At 35.3% G+C, this 16,274-nt stretch overlaps 1 protein-coding gene across 1 annotated transcript in view; it reads left to right on the top strand.

Annotated features, from left to right (window-relative positions):
- The window catches only part of UGCG (UDP-glucose ceramide glucosyltransferase), a 42,136-nt gene extending 26,344 nt beyond the window's left edge, over positions 1–15,792 (top strand). The window contains exons 3-9 of the mRNA XM_007936715.2: positions 7,483–7,585; positions 8,283–8,384; positions 10,182–10,294; positions 12,992–13,170; positions 14,410–14,496; positions 14,994–15,183; positions 15,622–15,792. Of these exons, the coding sequence (XP_007934906.1) occupies positions 7,483–7,585; positions 8,283–8,384; positions 10,182–10,294; positions 12,992–13,170; positions 14,410–14,496; positions 14,994–15,183; positions 15,622–15,792 (945 nt within the window). The remainder of the gene's footprint in view (positions 1–7,482; positions 7,586–8,282; positions 8,385–10,181; positions 10,295–12,991; positions 13,171–14,409; positions 14,497–14,993; positions 15,184–15,621) is intronic.
- The last annotated feature ends 482 nt before the right edge of the window (positions 15,793–16,274 follow it).

The raw sequence follows: 16,274 nt of genomic DNA, 5'->3' as shown, positions 1-16,274 counted from the left end.
AGCAACAACAACGTATGTGTATATATATATATAGATAGATATAGATATAGAAATAATTTTAGAAAGTTAAATCGTATGCATGTTATTTATTCAATAAATTAAATATGTCATCTTTTCAAAATAAAAAGATATAATTTAGTATGCTTCATTTTTCAAACTGAAAATTCAAAATGTGGCCTTTTTGCCACATTTTCAGAAAGAATGATATAAATAAAATCACTTTTGAATTAAGCTCTTGGAGTAAGAAAAACAGAAGCGTTTTCTAGCCTCTCCCTCCAGTATGTATAAATGCAAAGGAGAATTTATTTATATGAATGAAAGCATATTTTCATTGATTATGAGTGAGTCTCTGGGCATAGCTTAGAATAATATGCATTTATCTTTGTGGCACTTAATCTCACATTTCACTTTTGTGACTATTATTCTAGTCTCTCTTCTGTCCCACTGAACCATTCTGTAAATGTAAACTTAGTTGTGGAATATTTATGTTGTAGCTCTTATGAGTTGGTCGTCACAGTATTTAAATGGTTGAGGAAGTTAGTGTGAATTTTAGTTGTAGGAAGGAAATTTTTAAATAACCCTAAAAACATATATTCCCATTAATTATGAACATTTTGGATGAATCAATAATTGTTTCTTCTTCTTCTGAATTTTTTTTTTTTTTTTGCTACAGTTCAGGATTATCTTAAGGGCTGTATTTTTCACTTAGTTCATTTAAGCTCTGTCATTGAGACATTTAAATAGGTTGAGTAGAAAGCTATTTGAAAATTATTTTTAATTCATGGCTTTATTTTTTGATTACAAAGTATTGTTAGTTATGTAAATAGAAAACTTGGAAAGCCAAAAAAAAGAAAGTGCAAAGGATATCCAATCTGAAGGAAAATTTTTTTTATGTCATGGCATTTTATTTCCTTTTTGTTTTGAATATTGTGTTTTAGGTGAAAATTTACAAAGCAAATTGGATTCCCACTCAACAATTGATACACACATTGTTCCGTGACGTTGCTTACAGTCCCTGTGATGTGTCGGCATTCTCACTGTTTTCACTCTGTGTGCCACATCCATCCAGTTTCCCTACCCCGCCTGCCTTCTCATCTTTGCTTTTGGGCAAATGTTGCCCATTTGGTTTCATGTAGTTGATTGTTTAAAGCAGCACATTCCTCATGGGTGTTATTGTTTATTTTATAAGACAGCTTGTTTGCCTGAAAGGTGACTTCTGGGAGCAGCTTCAATTTCAGATTAAAAGAGTATCGGAGGGGAGTCGTGTCAGGGGTTCCTCTAGTCTCTATCAGTTCAGTAAATCTGGTCTTTTTTTATGAACTTGACTTTTGTTCTACGTTCTTCTCCCTTTCTAACCGGGATCTTCTATTGTGCCCCGATCAGAACGGTCAGTGTTGGTAGCCAAGCACCGTCTAGTTCTAGTATCAGGCTAGAAAAAGCTGTGGTTTGCATGGCCCATTAGTTCTTTGGACTAATTTCTTCCCTGAGTCTTCAGTTTCCTTTGTTCCAGATGGGAAAAGACCAATAGTTTTGTCTTAAATGGCCGCTCACAAGCTTTTAAGACTTTAGACACTACTTACCAAACTAGGATGTAGTACATTTGTTCCATGAGATTATGGTGCTATGTCTTCAAACCTAGTTAATCATCCTACATGGTATTTGGATATGTCTAGGAAGTATCCATAACTGTGCTCCATATTTGCTTTGTTGTAAATATGAATGTATATGATGATATGTAGCACATATAAACAGGTATATACATATGCCCAGAAATATACCTATATATGCATATGTGTGTATCCCCATATACCTTCTGACACTCATATAGCATACATATCTACCTATATGACTACTCACATGGTTTTTGGTTGTTACTGTTGTTACACAATTGTATATTTACCATAGTTGTCCTTTCTTTTGCACACTTCTCAGTGTCTTCATTAACCCTGGTCAAGTTGTGCTGACGTCCCTTTTTGCCTTTCCTATCACGAGAATTAACTTGTGTCTACTATCTGTAGCATTTGCTTTTAAAAAGACCAAACAAATGTCAAATATTCCACAAAAGACTCAAGTCACACTACTGAAATCACACAAATCTGAGTGTGAGCAAATTAGTCATTTGTGTCACCAAGGAGGCCTGTGGTCACAAAATAAAAACTCTTTGCCACTGAGTTGATTCCAACTCACAGTGACCCTAAAGGACAGAGTAGAACTGCCCCATAGGGTTTCTAAGACTATAATCTTTATAGAAGCAGACTGCCTCATCTTTCTGCCATGGAGCAGCAGATGAATTTGAACCTAGGACTTTCTGGTTGGCAGCCAAGTGCTTACCCACTGCACCAACAGAGCTCCTTAGACACAAATGTTGTTATTGTTATGTGCCATTGAGTCAGACCCGACTCATAGCAACCCCTCCTTGGGTTTCCAAGACAGTATCACTATGGAAGTAGATTGCCCAACCTTCCTTCCGAGGAGTGGCTGGTGGGTTTGAACCGCCAGCCTTCTGGTTAGCAGTTGAGTGCGTTAGGCACTATGCTACCAGAGCTCCTTAGACACAAATAGCACCCTGTAATATTACTTTTTCTTGAACATGAGCATCGTTTTGCAAAGGAATTGGAAGTTTTCATTCTGGACATAACATTAAGATTTGATTTGGAACATTATAGACCATTTTTTTAAAAAAATAGGACATATGTTGATGTTTTAAAATTTTGTTTAATTTTGGACATATGCAAGATGATTTACTGCTGGTACTTATTCTGAATTTCTAGGTATACAGTTTGGTGAGGTGACTGCTGTATTACCGATCCTAAAAGTTTCTATGCTTTTAAAATATCTTACAAATCTACCTTTGTGTTGATACTTATTCCTTGGGAAAATATAAGAATGAAAAAGTAATATGGTTCATTTTCTTTAAAATTGAGTAGTCATTCATTATCACAGTTGAAGAAGGCATTTGAGAGTCGTCAGTAGTAGGAGGAAGATTCAGTAATCCACTTCTAAGGTGGCTTAATGACTCCATTTCAGTAAATTGTGGTTGTTATGAATAACTTTCAACATTAATGATCAGAGTTATTGATAGGGAGAGGTTATGATCATTATGATTTTTTTCCCCCAGTGTGTAATTGGTTTTAAATGTTTCAAGTCCAGTACCATGTGTTGGGTTCCTCATTTTCAGGAGTATTAACTGTCCTCAAGAGGACTTGTTTTCTAACTGAATGAATAGTCCTCAAACAAATTAAAGGAGCCTGAAAATAGGACCAATTGAAAGATCAAGCACACATGTGGTTAATACATGGAGTAAAACTGTTAAAGTCCAACAGATTAGGAATTTACCAAATAAATTTTAAAAAACTATAATTTGTCAAATACTTGAGACTAGATCACAAGTATTCAGTGTTATTTTTCAAAAATTGAATTCAGAGCATTTTTCTTACAAAACAGCTCATAGACATTATTACTCAAAAGGTAGCCAGGACAAATGCATTGGGTTTAACATCTACTAATCATGTGTTCTGTGCTAGGGATGATCTAGCCATTCGGAGTCTAAGTCCATTGTTGTGTTCTTACATAGAACTTATATTCTACTGTAATCAAAATTCTGTCATAAAACTTGTTTGTAAGCATGTATGGTAGTTATTTGTAAATAAGTTAAGATACTCATTGTGCAATATAATTATATAGAGAAATATTTTTTCTATTTTAAGAGGATATTTTATCTTACTACACTACTAAGTTTACCCTCCTAGTATCTGTAAGGCTGAATCAGTGAGGAGAGTTTTCTAATATTAAACATCTAAATCTGTTACTTCTACATCTAAATTTATTCATAAAGGCAAAAGAGTAATATTCATAATTATTGCAGTTTTAGATACCCAGTTCTTAAATATCAAAGGGCTGAGTGTTCGCAGTTGGTGAGTTTTTAATAATCTCTCTTGTTCTCAGTCTTTGAGACGTTTCACCTTTTGAAAAGAAAATTAGATGGTTCAGCTGTTTGTGTGGCAACCTTACTAACAATGTGATGGAGGTCAGCCTTCCACCAACACTACTTTTGAGGTTTCCTCGTAGATCTCATATATTTCTACCTCACCCATTTAGAAGGAGAATTTAGTATAGCTCGTGTCCCTTCCAGATTTATTAAGATTTTCTTGAACTATTTTAAAAGTGTAGCATTTTTAAATATACACTGTGTTTTTGAACATACGCATACATACACATGTGCCTAATCTTTTACACAGTGTGAAACATGTCTGAAGAATTATGTTAAAGGCCTGACTTACTAACATATTTTGCTGGTTGCAGTGTAGTTGGAGTGAGTAAGTATGCTAATAAAGAGATTCCTAGTAAATGAAATAGTTGATCAAACTGTGAACAGGCAAAGGTGATGATCAGCCAAAGTGAAGATTCCTGGTAAAATCTAATACAGGACAGTGAAACCCATGGGAGCCGGCACTTGCTGGCAATGGTCTCATTTTTTCAGATTTTGCAAGTTTTCCACCTTTGACAGAGTGCAGTCTTACCACTTTTCTGTCATTCATTTCAGTGGAATATATCTGAGTTTTCCTTCTCTGATAGGTTTCTGCCTTACATAGTTCCAGCTTTTGCAAGTTTTATGGTACGTTAGCAAACTCGTGGGATGCTCCTCCAGCTGGGTATAATTTTCAGTGATCACAAACAGATAAGCAGAAGGTATATGTTTAACAGTTGTTACCAATTTTTAGGTAATGTGAATTTTCATTAGCGCTCTAATCAGAAGATACTTGTTTTTAATTTGAAATTAAGTTTAAGAGGTTTAATCAATAAAAATGAAAACTTTAAACCTTGCATTTGAATAAAGGCTCTCATGGCATAGTGGTTAAGTATTGGGCTGCTAACTCAAAGGTTGGTGGTTCAAACTCACCAGGCTCTCTACAAGAGACAGAAGAGGCATACTGCTTCCATTAAGATTTATAGCCTTAGAAACCCTGTGGGACAGTTCTACTCTGTCCTGTAGGGTTACTGTGAGTCACAATTGACTTGATGGCAGGGTTTTTTTTTTTGTTTTGTTTTGTTTTTAATGTCTTCCTTGCTTATGCTTTTAATAAGTATAAAACACCATATATTTCTCAAATATTTTTTATATAACCCAGTATGGCCTTTGTCCTCCCATTGACTATATTTCTGGTAGTGTAGTTTACAAAGTTTTCTCTTGCTTGAGGAAAAAAAGCTAGAATTAGCTCTTTTATTATTTTTTTTATGAAATTGCGTTGCTTTTAAATACTTCCCTTTACTATATTTCTGCATACCTGCAAAACAGCATAAGTTATAAAAAAATAATAATAATACAGGAACTACTGTATGCTTTTAGAAGAACAAGGAATTCTTTAGAGCAAGCCTGGCTCAGCATCTTACTACGGTAGGAGAGCTCATTGTTACTGTTACCCTTTGGAAAGTCACTTAACCTGTCTAATCTCTACTGTTAAGGTCACTGCCTTTGAGTTTTGAGAGTCAAGATGGGAGAAGGTGTTGAAAGAGATTGCAAGGGTGTGCTGGGACTGGTGCCCTTCCCATTCTCAGATTATATCTCCTCTATGGAGAGGAGATAACTGCACTTGGTCTTAATACCTCTAACAAACAAACAAACAAACTCACTGCCCTGCCAATTTAACTCATAGTGACACCTCCTTTGGTTTCTGAGGCGGTATCTCTGCAGAAATAGATTGGCCAATCTTCCTTCTGAAGAGTGGCTGGTGGGTTTGAACTGCCAGCCTTCTTTCTGGTTAGCAGTCAGATGCTTTAAGCACTATGCTACCAGAGATCCGGTTGTTGTTGTTGTTGTTGTTTTTATATGCTGTCGAGTCAGACCTGACTCATAGCAACCCTTCCTTGGGTTTCCGAGGCAGTATCACTGTGGAAGTAGATTGCCCCATCTTCCTTCCGACAGTGAGTGGTAATTCTGGTCAGTTACTGTTAAAGGCAATTATTGGATATAGTCCATAATAATGACAGTAAGTAGAAAGTATAAGAAAAATACATACAGTTTTTCTTTTTAATTATTGAAAATTGTCTTTTCACTTGAAAAAAAAAAATCTTACTACCTTCTTCATTGAACTTAGTTCTGGACCTTTTGTGCTCAACCACAAATTTCTCTCTTACTTGCCAGTTTTTGCTAATATAATAAATATTAGGAAAATAGTGATTTATTATTGTGTTCAGTGGCATTAAAAGCATTATAGTTTTACTTTTTACTGGAATATGCTTATCAATAGACATAAATAAAATAGACCTTCCCCTCTTTCCATTGCATGAGTTAGCTTGCTGTTGTTGTTGTTATGTGCCGTCAAGTTGGACCCGAGTCATAGCGACCGTCGCCTCTTTGAGTTTCCAAGGCGGTATCACTACGAAAGTAGATTGCCCAACACTGGCATCCTTGTATGTGAAAGCAAATACTTAAATAAAAAATAAATTAGTAATTCACTAAATAAGAACCTTAAAGATTTAGCTCAAGATTTTACGAACCTAGCTACATGTCAGAATGACTCCAGAGATTCTGATTCAGAAGTCTAAGAATGGAACCCTGCGTTCTCTAACTCACTGCCGTCAAGTTGGATCCGACTCATAGCAACCCCTCCTTGGGTTGCCGAGGCAGTATCACTACGGAAGTAGATTGTCCAACCTTCCTTCCGAGGAGTGGCTGGTGGGTTTGAACCGCCAGCCTTCTGGTTAGCAGTCAAGTGCCTTAGGCACTACGCCATCAGAGTTCCTCCATATTCTTTATTTGTAATAAATGGCCCAGGGTAATTTTGACACAGCCAGTCAAGTGCTAAGAAATAACTTCCTTGATTTACTATCAAAGACTAAATATAGCACTGACGGGGCTGAGTGAAATCCTGGGTGTTTCTGTAATTACAAGGCTAAGCATGCTTTTTGGGATGGTACATCATTTTGAATCCAGTCAAGTACGATTTTATTTAAAAAGGAGTTATTATGCCACAACAAAATCTAATCTCAGTTTGTCATTTTCCTGTAAAGACTTCAGCAAAGTCCTCTAAGTAATACTAAACTCGGATTCCGAGATACAGAGTTCGGATAAAGCCTTCCGGCCGGTGGGGGCTCTGTTTCTTTAGCTTGCTGGGTTGCTGATGGCACTGCTGGGGGCCCTGGTGAGCTTGCAGTGGTCCCTCATCAGGGAGGAAGGCCCAGAGAGGCTGGAGAGCCAGTTGAATGACTCGGCCGCGCCTGTGTGGCAATGGCAGGACTTCAGCGCTGAGTGCTGCCAGTTTCCTCTGCTTGCACACAGGCCTCTGTTCTGGAGAAATTGCTCTCAATTAAAGTGACACTTGTTATCATAAGTGTTTGCATTCGTTGTGAATACACTCTTAAACTTCACATGTACAATTGCTTGCTTTTCTAGTGCTTTTTAATCAGTCAGTAGAGGCTAATTGATAAATGCTTATTTTTTTTGAAAGAGGTTAATTGACATGAAATATGTTCTTTGACTAGTATGAAGTACTCCTTTGTGTACAAGATCATGATGATCCAGCCATTGATGTATGTAAGAAACTTCTTGGAAAATACCCTAATGTGGATGCTCGATTGTTCATAGGTAAGTAACACGTTCTGCATTAACCTTTGCTTTAATAATAAGTATCAGTAATTGTCTCTGCATTAAACTGTGGATTAAGATGCTGGCCACCCAGTGAAGTTATTAGCATGTTAGTTTTAAGATTATCAGTGTAGTGAAAGGTATTTACATCCTTTTGAAAAACTTGAGTTATAAAAATAAAGTTTGTTTTTTTTTCCATATTTGTTTGGGATTCAGTGACAATGAAAAAATTACCTAAAATATGTTACACCTATCAATGAGATATGAGAACCTGCCATTTTTGTTTCTTTAATAATTTCAGTGTGTAGCCTTTTTCTATCTTCTTATTGACTATGATGGAGAGTTAGTGAGAGATTCAGTTTTACTATGTTACAAAAGAATATTTTTCTAAAAGCCTACAGGCTTTTTCTGAAGACTTGAAGACATATATTTGGCATTAAATACTGATTCATATTTACTACCTATTAAGGCAAGATAAGTTAAAGGTAAACACATAATTCTCCTTTTGAAAAAGGACAACTTTTAAATACTTATTATGAATAGTAGGGAATGTAAAGAAGAATGTAACATGAAAGTGTGTTAGTTTAATTATTAAAATGTGCAACTATGTTTCATGTCTTCCTACCTTGTATCTGTATAATAGAAAATATCTTTAATGTTACTTACATCTTTCACTTCTGTAACTTTATATTTTTAGGTGGTAAAAAGGTTGGCATTAACCCTAAAATTAATAATTTAATGCCAGGATATGAAGTTGCAAAGTATGATCTTATATGGATTTGTGATAGTGGAATAAGAGGTGAGTTTTTCTTACTTGTTTTATAAAGCTTTTCATTGAAAAAATGCCAAAAGCAATCTGAAAAATCTTATCCAAAGATTTTGATTTTTCAATCCCAATCTAGGATGTTACATGTTTAAAACATGTTTTCACTTTGAGGAGAAAATTCCAGCCAATTAAAAAGTATATATTATTTTCCATTATGCAATGTACAAGTTCTCTCGTGTGTGTAAACTTTTCTCTTGTTTGTGAGACTCTTACTTTTTACTTTAATCTGTTTGTGGCTCAAATAATACACTATCTTACACAAAGAGATGGCAGTCAATAGGTGCATATTTTACTAGAATTACACATTTATTAGGAGCTCTGGTGGTATAGTGCCTAAAGCATTTGATTGCTAACTGAAGGCTGGCGGTTCAAACCCACTAGCCGCTCCTCGGAAGGAAGGTTGGGCAATCTACTTCCATAGAAATATCAGCTTGGAAACCCAAGGAAGGGGTCGCTGTGAGTCGGAACCGACTTGATGGCAGTGAGTTTGGTTTTTTGATTTATATACATTTGTTAGAATATATACTTGGTTATTTTACTTATCATTTGCATTAAATTTTTAAATATACATACTTACACATATTAATGTGTCCTTATATTGATTTCTTTGCCTTGAGCCAAGATCCATCTGACAACAGCTATGATATCGCTTGTTCTGCTGTGCATGGGGTCGCTATGAGTCGGAAATGACTCGATGGCACTTAACAACAAAATATTGATTTCAGTGTTCTGTAAACCTCTTATATTCTGAACGTGTCATTCTTAACCATAGAGTAACGTTTCCCACCCTCAGCACTCTTGACATTTTGGGCTGCATAATTTTTTGTTGTGAGGCTGCCCTGTGCTTTGTAGGAGGCTTAGCAGCATCCTCTACTCCACTCTATGCTAGCAGCACTTCCCCACCCCAGTCTTGACAACCAAAATGTCTCCAGACATCACAGAATATTCCCGGGGATGGGATGGGGACAAAGTTACCCCAAGCTGAGCACGACTGCCCTAAAAGATGATTTTTAAATACTTGAGGTCCAAATGTACTTTGTTGTATAGAATAGATTTAGTTCTTAAATACTTATAAATGTAAAATGTTCTGAAATCTTTATTTCAAGATAGGATAATGACTGATATTTTTATATTAGTTTAAAATGCAAATTTGAAAAGTAATACAAGTGTAGCCCTCCTGTTAACTAATCAGGACCATTACACATCTGTCATCCATGGTTAGAGATTATGCTCATTCTCCACTTTTGCAGCCTTAACTTATTGCTGTCATCTATTTGTTATGCTTTCTCTGGACAACTCTTTGTCAAATACAGTCTCATCACATTTTGGTCAGCAGGTCTCTGCCATAGATTACATGTTATACTGACTGAAGCAGTGGGGAGTCAGTTTCTATGGTTTGAGACTAGAGGGGCCAGCACAAGATGTGAGGTCCTTTGACTTTTGCTCCTCTGCCTTTTCCACTGGGACACGTTGTCTGTTACGTCAGTGCAGAGGTTCAGAAGGGGGGGGGGGCGTGGTTTCAAAGTATCCCCTGCCTCAGTACATATTAGGTATAGACTGAGATGAAATGTGTAGAGTAAATTAGTAAATTAAAAGAACCACAAATTTTACCTTTCTGCAATTTTGTATTCTGCTCAGAAAGGTGATTTAAGATTCATTTTGTTACATCCAAATATTGAGAAGAATTTAATAACTCATAAAGTATATTTTATGCTAGTAGGAATTTTACTAAAATTTGTTTCTCCCTCCCCACTTTTTTTTTAATTGTAGTAATTCCAGACACTCTTACAGACATGGTTAATCAAATGACGGAGAAAGTAGGCTTGGTTCATGGGCTGCCTTATGTAGCAGACAGACAGGGCTTTGCTGCCACATTAGAACAGGTAAGTGTGGTGGTCATAAGTGATATGTTACCAGATCCCTGATCTCCAAGAAGTTTGAGACTATTCTAAGCCTAAAAGTTAGGATTAGCTACCTGAAGTTAAATTCTATAAAGTCTCTTTGGGAAGCTACTGTGTACTAGAATCTTCAAGTTGAGAATAGCTGTTTTCATTAGGGAGGAAATTCTTGGACCCCCTGGAATCACTCACTCCTGAACTGACTGCACACTGGCAGTGAATGGATGTACAGAGGAAGTATCCTGCAATCTTATTTCCAGCTGAACACAGTACATTATTATTTCTTAGGGGTCTCACTTTCACTTCTGGAGTTCAGTTCTAGACTGTTGACTGCTTGAAAGTGTATGTCATATATTCTTTCAGAGGTTCAGTCTGAAAAGAACCCTGTTTAAATATCATGAAGTATTTCAAATACTGTATATATGCAAAAAAAAAAATTGTAATGAGAAAGAAACATTTACACAAGTCATTATGAAATTCATTTGATTTCCTTTAAGGATTTCTAATAGCTGAGAAACGTATTTTTCTGTTTTCCTTCAGCATAAAAAAGAAATTTGTTTGTAAGGAACTATAAATTGTGGAAAAGTATAAAAAACAAAAAAGAAAATTACCCAGAGCTCCATCATTTAGAGGAAGATTTATTTTCAAAACTTGTTTTAGAAAGCATTTTGAACATTTGAGATTCTTTTTTTCTATGTGTCTTTTTAAACTCATAGTTGAGTTAGTACTCTAAAAAGAAGTTTTATCTTATTTTCACTTACTTCATAAGCCTTTCCTATATCATTACTTTTTTTATAAAAGTAATTTTTCTGGGCTGTGTCATAGTCTGTCCTGAGTATGCCCCATAATTGACCTAACCATTACTGTACAGTCACACATTTAGGGGGAAAACCTTGTTTTGATGTTAATAAGGGAAGGATATATGATTTTAATGTGTCTCTTTCTTTCTCCACATATACCTTTATATAGATATAGAGTTGTTTTATGTGGTTTTAATCTCTTAAGTAATTTGCAGTCATAATCTTTTGAATTGCAGTTTTATGATTGCCACAGGTCTAAGAGGGGTAAAAGTACATTGACCTTTGGCAATCTGAATCATGAGCTTTTTCTTACTAATGCCTAGTAGTATATTTGTCTTACTGCAAGAAATCATGAGTCTTAAATACCAGAGTTTTTGTTTATTAAAAGAAACAAAAATATGTCCTGCCTCTCGTATATGCTTTGGGTAGCTGCTTTAAAATTAGACATCCTAAATTCTTTCTTTGGTTGTACAAATATCCAAATTGGTATATATGCTGGTGGTAAACATCTCCCGGAATACAACCACTCTCTTAGTTTAATTTTAATTCTTAGAGATCACTCTGCTGCACTTAGAATAGATGGAGATAGGCCAGAAGTGTTACTGCAGTCTGTAAAGAAAGCCTGGGAGCCTGAAATCCAGTCCTTAGTCTCACCTGGTTCCTAAGACCTCACTTAATAACTGCATGAAGAATTAAGATGCATACTTTTGGTCCCAGAAGTTTGGTTTGATTCATTTCCATACCAGGGATTCACTGGAGTCTGGGCATAGGATAGATAGTAAGAATCATTTCTTAATGACCCCTTAAAATTCTTATTTCAGGCTATGCACTTTGTAATTCCTGTCATGAGAAAGATGACTACTCTCTAACTCAAGCTAATTAGAAAAGGCAGTGCATCTAAGATGTAAATAATAAATAGGGCTTTATGGCTAATACTGAGCCCTGGCGGCACAGGGGTTAAAGCACTCAGTTGCTAACCAGAAGGTCAGCGGTTCAAGCCCACTAGCTGCTCCACAGGAGAAAGATGTGGCAGTCGGCTTCAGTAAAGAGTTACAGCCTTGGGAACCCTATAGGACAGTTCTACTCGGTCCTAGAAGGTCACTATGAGTTGGAATTGACTTGATGACAGTGGGTTTGGTGTTGGTTTTTTAGGATTAATAAGTAAGATTGATGAGCATCTTTTTCTGCCATTGATTTAGCACCTTGTATATCTCTGTCTTCATAGTATATCTAGGGAAGGAGCGGTAGGAGGGGAAATAGAATGTTAATACCTGCCTTATTTATAAAAAACACACTGAAAGATAAAATTGGTATAATTGGAAAGAAGCTCACTGACTATGGGGCAGGAAGCTTCTAGTTTCTCGATATAAGAAAGAGAACTAAGGGATAAAAAGAATTAGCTATCATGTAAGTTGATAGGCCATATATTACTTCATATATATATATATGTGTATATATACATATATATATATACACACATACATATATATATATAAAATATATGAACATCTGAAAGTCAAGATACATGAAATATTTAATATTTTATATGTCAATATTGAGTGATTTTTTAAAATCTTATTTTGTAATCAAATTGAATCTTACAGCTTTAGACAAGACTATTTATTTGCAAATAGAATATACCTTTCCCTCCTAGGAATACATATTTCTTTGTAATGGTCTAACTATAAGACTAGTCAATCGAATAAGAAATGACTGACTGCTGCATGTAAACACTATGTATTGTACAAGCACTTTTTATTTAGACAGTATGTTAGGATATTCATTCAGTCACATTTAGAGATAATTCACTAGCAAAAATGGTTTATATACACCATACTTGTAATGTAAATACTAATTTTATACATATGTATTTTTTTGCCAGGTGTATTTTGGAACTTCACACCCAAGGTCCTATATCTCTGCCAATGTAACTGGTTTCAAATGTGTGACAGGAATGTCTTGCTTAATGAGAAAGGATGTATTAGATCAAGCAGGAGGGCTTATAGCTTTTGCCCAATACATTGCTGAAGATTACTTCATGGCCAAAGCGATAGCTGACCGGTAAGGCTAAATTAAATTAGGTCATAGATTTTTCGTACCTAACTTCTGTTGGTTTATTCTCATTGTGAAACCCATGGAGTAAAGGACTATTTTATTTTATTTTATATCTTAGTAGTGAATTCAGAGTAGGTTAATAGAGTATTTCATATTAATTATTCATAGATGAATAGTAACGGAGCAAATAAATGCTCTGAGTCTTCTACAGTCTTCACATTGATATGGTCTGAAGTAATTAAAAAGGTACATCTCCATGATTAGGAGCCCTGGTGGCTAAGCTCTCAGCTGCTAACTAAAAGGTTGGCAGTTTGAACCCACCGATCACTCCACGGGAGAAAGATGAGGCAGTCTACTTCCATAAAGATTTACAGACTTGGAAACCCTATGGGCAGGTCTACTCTGTCCTACAAGGTCTCTATGAATCATAATTGACTTGATGGCAAGGGGTTTGGGTAGGGATGTCTGTGATTTTGAATTTTCTTTAGTTAGACCTGTAAATTTCTATGTGTTTTAGAAGAATTAAAAATACCAGTGCAGTCATGAGCCAGTAGGTGAACATTTAAAGGAAGTAATTTCAAGAATTTAAATTTCTCAGATTATTTTATGCTTTGCTGAAAAAAAAAAAACAACACCATTTACTAATTCATTTGGTTGACTTAATATTTCTCTATCACAAAATGATACTTGTTTATTTTTAAGGGATCACTGCCTTGTATGGCCATTTACTAAAAATATGCTTAAAAATTAAAGTATGTTTAAAAAATTCTCTCATGATAGTGTTTATGAATTCATGGCTTCATAGTGTTTCTTCTGAGATACATAATGCCACTTTGTGTTTACATTTTTGTTGAGTATTCACATACATACACACACACACACACACACCCTTTTGTTGGGGTGGGGTTAGTAATGACCAGAGATTAAATCATTAAATATAGAACACTCTCCATTTTGTACTTTCAGAGTCAGTACATTTTAAGTTTCTTAAACCATAAGTAAGAGGGTTGTAGTTCCTTCCAGCTCTTAAGATGAATCTGTTATAGGCCAACATAATTGCTAAAATATCCATAAGGGCAAGAGACCGTAAGTAATTTAAGAAAACCTGAGGACTGGGTTCACTCTGAACACCAGCAATTGCTTACATTTTACAGGGATGAATAAACTCATAACCAGTCATGCTTGCAAGTATTTTGCAAGTTTGTTCATCGTCACAGCTCATTTTATAATTGTCTTAATTTTCAGAGGTTGGAGATTTGCAATGTCCACTCAAGTTGCAATGCAAAACTCTGGCTCATACTCAATTTCTCAGTTCCAATCCAGAATGATCAGGTACATGAACTGTCTGTCATCTGCTTTTTGTACATTGTTAAAAGGGAGGAGGGGCATAATTGTTACATGGTCCAACTTGGTAAGATAAAAATCTCAAGGTCAGATATTTGTTTAGTTTAATTCAGAAGAGAGAGTTTACCTCCTGTATTAAAATAACTGTTATCTCTAAATACATTTTCTTTGACGTGTAACACTGAAAACATTCAAAGAAGAGCTATTAAGACTCGGATTGAATTTTTGTTATATTACTAACCTGGATCTTCTAACTTTTCTACACTTTGAGTAAATTTTTAAAAGCTTTATTGTTTATCAGAGTGTAGGCCACTTAAATGAATTTATAGACTTTCATGTCATAGAAAATAGATTTGTGGGAAATGCTTTAAATAGGAGGCTTTATATGATAGTGTAAAGAGTTGATCATTTTTTTAGGGGGGTGGATCCTGATAACTTTTGAAACTAGACTATTCTTTAAAGGGAATTTTTTTTTTTTTTTTAAGGTGGACCAAATTACGAATTAACATGCTTCCTGCTACAATAATTTGTGAGCCAATTTCTGAATGCTTTGTTGCCAGTTTAATTATTGGATGGGCAGCCCACCATGTGTTCAGATGGGATATTATGGTATTTTTCATGTGTCATTGCCTGGCATGGTTTATATTTGACTACATTCAACTCAGGGGCGTCCAGGTATGTGTCTGAGCATGAAAGGAACTGCCAGTTATTTGGTGGAACTAACACTAATTTAGAAAGGGTTGAAGATAATCAAATAGGAGCCAATCTTCAGCCTCCTATTGAAAGGTTAATACCAGGTTTAAACATTACTTTCCCTAGTGTAGTATTGAGCTAAAACTTAACTTGATTTGCAACTTTTGATTGGTTATAAAATAATTTTTAGGAAGGCGCCAAAAAACTAGTAAATCCGAGTATTCAAACTAAGAATAATTTGGGTTAACAGTTAAGGTTGCTTCTACTCACAATTAGCTTCCATGCTGTGACATGGTAGTTAATGAAATGGACTTGATTTGGTGTAGCGTACCTAGAGAGTAAAGTGCAAATTGTGTGTTCTAGTTTCTCTTTAGTCTGATGGTCAGTAGATTAATTTTTTTTTTCCTTTTTAATTCCTAGGGTGGTGCACTGTGTTTTTCAAAACTTGATTATGCTGTAGCGTGGTTCATCCGTGAATCCATGACAATATACATCTTCTTGTCGGCATTATGGGACCCTACTATAAGCTGGAGAACTGGTCGCTACAGGTTGCGCTGTGGAGGCACAGCGGAGGAAATCCTAGATGTATAACCACAGCTCTGTGACTGTATATAAAGGAAAAAGGAGAAGTATTATAAATTATGTTTATATAAATGCTTTTAAAGATCTACCTTCAATAGTTTTATCACATGTATGTTTTGGTAACTGTTCTTTAATTTATTTTGCATGACACTTGCATCTGTGAGAGAAAAAACAAAAAACATACAAACAAAAACATATGTCTAGACTTCGCCAAATGGTACACTTTATTTTGTGGAAGTAGAGAATCAAGAGGACTGGTTCTAGGAACCTGGGTTTGTTTTGCTATTGTTGTCTGTTTATTTTTTTAATAAATATATACATACATATATGTATATATATGTGTGTGTGCGTGTGTGTATGTGTGTGTATAGATTTATATATATATGTATATGTATACCTACATATATATGGATGCCCTGCAACAAACACTATGACAGTATCCTTCAGTAGAAAAAGTTTCTTATTTGTGAGTACATGCTTTTAAAACATTT

The sequence above is a fragment of the Orycteropus afer genome, unplaced genomic scaffold (assembly GCF_000298275.1).
Source record: "Orycteropus afer afer isolate SDZICR_OR568_19922 unplaced genomic scaffold, OryAfe1.0 scaffold00037, whole genome shotgun sequence".
Classification (NCBI taxonomy): domain Eukaryota; kingdom Metazoa; phylum Chordata; class Mammalia; order Tubulidentata; family Orycteropodidae; genus Orycteropus; species Orycteropus afer.
Note: the sequence above shows the minus strand (reverse complement) of the source record. Positions and strands in the feature narration are given on the sequence as shown.